Source organism: Vollenhovia emeryi, unplaced genomic scaffold (assembly GCF_000949405.1).
Source record: "Vollenhovia emeryi isolate VEMERY1.0 unplaced genomic scaffold, V.emery_V1.0 DF940350.1, whole genome shotgun sequence".
Lineage (NCBI taxonomy): Eukaryota > Metazoa > Arthropoda > Insecta > Hymenoptera > Formicidae > Vollenhovia > Vollenhovia emeryi.
Window position 1 is genome coordinate 1 of NW_011966016.1, and position 6852 is coordinate 6852.

General features: G+C 58.0%; 1 protein-coding gene across 1 annotated transcript; it reads left to right on the forward strand.

Moving 5' to 3' along the window:
- The first annotated feature begins 2512 nt into the window (after nucleotides 1–2512).
- On the forward strand, nucleotides 2513–6220 carry LOC105556094. The gene is made up of 2 exons (XM_012003167.1): nucleotides 2513–5785; nucleotides 5831–6220. The coding sequence occupies exons 1-2, from the start codon at nucleotides 2513–2515 to the stop codon at nucleotides 6218–6220; spliced, it is 3663 nt and encodes a 1220-aa protein (XP_011858557.1).
- The last annotated feature ends 632 nt before the right edge of the window (nucleotides 6221–6852 follow it).

Here is a 6852-nt window from a genome sequence, read left to right on the forward strand (position 1 = left end):
CCCGCCCAGGTGTTCGATGACAGGTCAGCACCTAGATATCTGTTACATGTCACGTAGTGACAGGTCAGCACCTTGCGTGACGTCAAGGTCGCGTACTCCCCCTCCTCCCCGCGGTCCCCTCGCCCCGGAGTACCCCCCTCCCTGCTGACCCCTCGCCACGGGGTACCCCCCGCCCCGCTCCCCACTCGGAGCCCCATGGGTTAGAACCGGCCTATATACCCTACTAACGAGGTATAAATAAAAAAAAGCCTTTACGTCTCGTGCACCACGCGACCGCGCATCATGGAACGCAAGAAGGCTCCGTACAAAATCGTCGATTATTCCCTGGCGTTTAATATCACACAATCGGTCATTTCGAGGTTCTCTCTCGTAATAAAATAATAATTGTGCACAATTATATTCTGATAAATACACAGTACGAGATATTTAACACTACAAAAGAAGTGATATCACCTAAAAAACTTTTAAAGTGCCCGCCGGCTGGGCGCCCGCGGACGCCCGTTGCCCGCGGTTTAGACAATTTAATACAAATAAGTATTTTATTTTAAATTACAAAAACTTGGCGCTGCTCAACCGAATTTTAATTGCCCCCTCTCTCCTTCCATTACTCCTTCGCCCCACTCCTTTACAAGTATGAATCCAAGTGCGTGTGTGTGTACGTGCGTTCGTGCGCGCGCGCGCGTGTGTGTGCGTGTGCGTGTTCGTGTGCGTGTGTGTGTGTGTGGTGTGCCTACAAATTTGCAATTCTATACAGTTCTGTATAACTTTATAGATTTAGACATTGTTTTATATGAAACAAATTGTAATGTAAAAATTTCTTATTTATAATTGTGTACAATTGTATAAAGTCAGATAATTATATAAAAATTGTTCATATAAAAACATGTATAAATTTATAAAATTATATAGAACTGTGTAGAATTATGCAGATAGTCAGTATGCTCAAGCAATGTACGGAAATAAAATATTCTAGTAATAGATGAGCTAGCTTTTTCCTAGCTCTTTGCTAGGAATATGAATTTCATGTTTGAGTTATTCAAGTACAGTTATGGTCAGAAAGCTACTCCGACATTTTATGATAAATTCCGAGAATACAGTTTATCATGCGATTTCAGACTCTTCAGACTCGAAGAGCCGATAGCCAGCAACAAGCCGCAACGAGTCGCAAACCCAGTGAGTAATGATGTCGAATCGACGTCAATTCGACGGTGTCGATGTCGATTCGACGTCGTTTCGACGTCGATCGACGAATCATTTCTCACTGGGAAAGAGCAAAATTTTGAGACTAAAAATTATAACACGACCGAATAACTTACCCACGTTTTTGTATTTAACGGTAACCGGGCCTCGTGTGCACCACTCGACGTCCCAAACGAAACTTTTGATAGGTGCGCAATGGGGATTGAAAGCGGGATAGGTACCCACAAGCACCCACTACGGATGACGAGGACTGATAATGCGAAAATCCCGGCACGAGCCGCGCGGACCACACAGACACACACGTGATCGGTTAGGATCTCAAGCGACCAATGCGATGCTTAGTAGCCGCAGCGCGCGCAGACGCTGGCAAGATGGCGGACATGAAACACTCGAGTATGAAGGTTTACACTCAATTTGATGGTTATTTCGGACCGTCAACGTACGATTGAGTGTATTTTTTCATAAGGGTAGATTAATAGAATTCCGCGTATTTCAAATAATAATATATCAATGTACGTAACACATTATTTAAGTATTAATGTATAATTCATTTATTTAGATATCTTTAATATGTCTATTGTTGGGAAAGGGAGTGACAGAGAGAGAGCAAAATAAGGCGCAGGGAGAATCAGGCGCAAGCCGGCTGCCTCGCGATTCACAATTCGCGCGGCGACTCGCATCACGCAGCCGGGCGCCGGCCTCCTATCAGCGCTCTCTCCCTGCCCAGCGACCGGGAGAGAGCCCGGCGCGCTCAGAGCCGCGCTCCTTCGAACGCTCGCGAGCAACCGCCTCGCGAGCAAATAATAACGAAAATAAATAGCCCTTGTCCCGCGGTTTCGGGAAGGTTCTCGCCAAAACACCAACGAATATGCAAATCCGTTATTCACGCGTTGGAACTTTCTCGAAGCATGGCCGGGACAAGGGCAAACCGGCCGAGTCCGCTCTCGGATGACTCACTCGTCTCGAAGTCGCGCTCGCGTTAGGACCGAGGATTCAACGCGCTAGAGTATTCACTTATCACTCATCACTGTATCGAGATTGCTCTTCCAGCAATCCACAAAAGTCATTGGTGCTCAATAAAGAGATCTTTTGCTCCAACACGCGTTTTGGTGCTTCGCTACACCCGGTCCGTTCCCTCATCGCAAGGGTCGCGTCCGCGCTCGCGCACCGCACAGCCGCGCGAGACCTCAAGATTCCGCACATCTTTCTGGTCCTTCGAGCCGGATTCTTATCACTCGCCGCGTCTTCTCTTGCGGTGCCGCGCTCGTGATCGCCGCGTGCCAGTGAAGTGCTACAGCCACCTGAAAACAGAATGGGCAAGGATCTAGATTCCGCTGTGGAGGACGCCAATGCCCTTCACGGGAAGATCTCGAGGGCGTACGAGAACCTGATGAAGCTCGGCGCCGAAAAGATCACCCTGGGTGCAGTCGAGGTTCGACTCAAGGCCCTAGAAAAGAACTGGAGCAAGTTTAAGGCCCTCAATACCCTGATTGCCGGGCATGCGGCAGAATTGGAGGGCGATCCATACCTGACAGAGGACACCCCTGCACTCGCCGAGGAGGCTTTCCTGACCAACAAGGGGCAACTGCGGGACAAGCAGCGGGAGCTCACGGCAAAGCTCCCCGCTGCCGCAGGAGCCTCATCACAGGAACCGCAGTTCTCGAACCATAACTTGCCTAAACTCCAGTTACCGCACTTTTCAGGCAAGTTCGAGGACTGGCCAGCGTGGCGGGACTTGTTTCAGTCGATGATTCTCGACAAGGCGTCTCTGACGAAGGTGCAAAAAATGCAGTACCTTAAAACGTGCGTCAAGGGCGACGCCGAGCCGCTAATACAGGACTTACCCGCTACGGCCGACAACCTTGAGGGAGCGTGGGACACGCTGACGTCGCACTTCGAAAACAAGCGGCTCCTAGTTCGCGCTTACCTGTCCGCGTTCACGGCTCTTCCACGCATGAAGACACCGTCGGCGACCGACCTTAGGCGCATTTTTCACGGCGTGCTCTCCACCGTCGGTCGTCTCGAGGGCATCGGCCGCCCAATCACTGCGTCCTCGGACCTTTTCGTGCACATGGTGGTCGAACTACTCGACCCCAGGACGCGGCGCGACTGGAAAAAGGCCTTAGGGCGAGCTTCCGACCCTCCTTCCTACGAGCGCCTCAAAAGCTTCCTGCAGGAGCAAATGATGACGCTGGACGCCCTGCGAGCGGTCTCCGGGGAACCCGCCGGGAAGCAGTCGGAGAAGGCGAGCCGTTCCGCGCGCAGCAGTCACGTGGGAGGCAAGGGGCCGGATCCACATCGCAGCTGTCCCCTGTGTAAGAAGGAGCACTTCTTAGCCTATTGCGACCTGTACAAGAAGAAGACGGCACAGGAAAGACGAGAGATCGTGAGTACTCACCAGCGGTGCTGGAACTGCCTCGGACGTCATGTCCTGGCAGAGTGTCCGTCCTCGAAGACATGTGGCAAGTGCTCTGCTAAGCACCACACGACCTTGCACGACGCGCTTGCCGCTGCCGCCTTACCACTCGCCGCGCCGAGTCCGGCCGCTGCGGTGCACGTAGCCAAGCGCCCACCTACGGGGTGCGGGTCCGTGTTGCTCGCCACAGCCCGCGTCATGGTGAGGGATCGGTTCGGCACTCGCCTGGCAGTGCGCGCGCTGATCGACCCGAGATCGGAGACGTCGCTAGTCGCCGAGTCGCTCGCGCAGCGACTTCGCCTTCCGCGGACGCCGTCGTCGGTGGCCATCTACGGAGTCGGTGGAATTCAGACCGGCCATTCCCGTGGACGCGTCGTCGTGTCGGTGCACTCACAATCCGGGGACTTCTCGGTGATGGTGTCGCCACTGGTGCTGCCGCGACTGACGGTCTACAGCGGCGCATCGGGCGCAGAGGCTCGCGCGTGGCCTCACGTGACCGGTCTCGAGCTCGCTGACCCGGAGTTCATCCGGCAGTATCCGGTGGAACTGCTGCTCGGAGCGGAGGCGTACCCCAGCATCGTCCTGCCGGAGCTCCGCAGGGGCGGCGCGTCGGAGCCGATCGCGCAGCGGACCCGTCTCGGCTGGGTGCTGCTGGGAGCCGTGGGCACGTGCCACGCCGTGAATCCGGTCACCTCGATGCAGTGCACCACCGTCGCCGAGCTTGGCGACTTGGTGCGTCGGTTCTGGGAGGCTGAAGAGCCCCCCCGCGCTCCGCTGCCACTGACCGACGACGAGGCTGAATGCGAGGAACACTTCGCACGCACGCACGAGAGACTTCCCGACGGCCGGTACCAGGTGCGCCTGCCGACTCGTCCGGGGCTGCCGAATCTAGCCCCAACGCACCGCGCCGCCGCCCGTCTGCTGGAGGTCATGACGTGGCGATTCGCTCGTGACCGTCCCTTTGGCGAGCGCTACCGCGCCTTCATGAGCGACTACCTCGCGCTCGGACACATGTCGCCGGTCACCGCAGCACCGTCGATTCCGGGGGCCGCCGTCTGCTACCTGCCGCATCACGGGGTGATGAAGGGCTTCGAATCTGAGGCCAAGATCCGGGTGGTCTTCAACGGCTCCTCTCGCACGATGGGCGGCTCCTCGCTCAACGCCTCTCTCCACGTCGGACCGAACCTGCTGCCCGCACTAGCAGACGTCCTCACACGCTGGCGTCGCCACCGGTATGTCTTCGTCGCCGACGTGGAAAAAATGTACCGGCAAATCATGGTGCACCCGGCCGATCGTGACCTCCAGCGGATCCTGTGGGGAGAGCAACCGTCACTAGAATATCGTCTCAACACCGTAACCTACGGGCTGGCGTGTGCGCCGTACTTGGCCATTCGCGTATTCCGCCAACTCGCAAACGACGAGGAAGCCAACCTCCCGATGGCCGCGGTCGCAATGAAACGAGACATCTACGTGGACGACGTACTCACCGAAGCTGACCAGCTGGAGTCTGGCCGTGAATTGGCGCGGCAGGTCTCAGCGCTCTTCATGGCGGGCGGCTTCCCGCTGCGGAAGTGGGCCGCGAACCATGAGGCTCTGCTGGAGGACGTGCCGCCCGAGCACCACCTGCGACCCGCCGCCGCCGCTCAGCTACCTTCCATCGACCCCTCTGTCCTGGGCCTTCGGTGGAACCCGACGGACGACGACCTCGCCATCGTTGTCCAGCGAACACGGCATTCTCCGCCTACGAAGAGATCGGTGCTGTCGCAGACTGCTCGACTCTTTGACCCGCTGGGATGGCTGGCCCCCATCGTTATACGGGCAAAACTCCTCGTCCAGACGGCGTGGCTTCAGCGTCTGGATTGGGACGCTCCGTTGGACGCGAGGGAGGCCTCGGCATGGATCGTCCTCGAGGAGGAGTTGGAGCTACTGGAGGGCCTCAGGATACCGCGCTGGTTCGGCAGCGCCGCCACCAGCCCCCTGGAACTCCACGGGTTCTCTGACGCCTCCGAGCTCGCCTACGCCGCCGTGGTGTACCTGCGGGCCTGCAGCCACGCTTCAATCACCGTGTCCCTGGTGGCCGCCCGAACGAGGGTGGCGCCGTTGAAGCGAGTCCCACTGCCCCGTCTGGAGCTCTGCGCAGCCGCGTTACTGGCGAAATTGGCCGAGCATGTTCGAGTCAACCTCAACGTGCCAGGATCAGCGGTCCACCTCTAGACCGACTCCACGGTCACTCTGGGTTGGGTGCGCGGCCATCCTGCAAAGTGGAACACTTACATTGCCAACCGAGTCAGCGAGATTCAGCGTTCCAATCCTGAGGCAACTTGGCGGCACGTACCTGGTCGAGAAAACCCAGCCGACTGCGCCTCACGAGGAGTGTCTCCGAGGGAACTTCTGGAGCATCCGCTGTGGTGGCGAGGCCCGCATTACCTCCGGGAGGTGCCAGCTGCCTGGCCCGTGGGTCATGAGTCCATCGACGAGGAGAGTCTGCCGGAGCACCGACCGCCTCGCTGCTTCGCTGCCGTTCGGGGCGAGGAACCTGACGAGCTCCTGCGCTTCTCCAACCTCAGACGCCTGCTGCGCGTCTCAGCTTGGCTCTGGCGCTGATGGGCCCGTCGCCAGCTCGCCGGAAGCGGGCTGGCTCTCCTGAACCCTGAGGAGTTGGCGGCGGCGTCAGTCCGGTGGATCCGACTGGTCCAGGGACTGCACTTCCACACGGAGCTGAGGGACATCAACGCGGGGAGAGCGCTGTCAGGTCGCAGTCCGCTCCGCAAGCTGGCCCCGATGATGGACGGCGAGGGCATCCTACGGATTGGAGGGCGCATAAAGCATTCGCTCCTCGACACTGACCAACGGCACCCCGATCATCCTCCCGCCGGACTCCCACTGGACTTACCTGGTGATCGAGGCCAGCCACCGACGGACGCTGCATGGGGGAGTGCAGGCCACCTTGACGAGCATCAGGCAGCGCTTCTGGATCCCGCGAGCCCGTCAGCTGGTGCGCCGGCACATCCACCGATGCCCTCCTTGCATTCGATGGCGGGCGGCTACACCACAGCCAGCGATGGGAGACCTGCCGAAGGAGCGCGTCGTCCCGAGCCGGCCATTCCAGCACACAGGCGTCGATCTCGCGGGTCCTGTCTGGCTCCGGACCACCAGAGGCCGTGGCCACAAGGACTACAAGGGCTTCCTGGTGGTATTCATATGTTTCAGCTCCCGCGCCGTGCATTTGGAGGTCG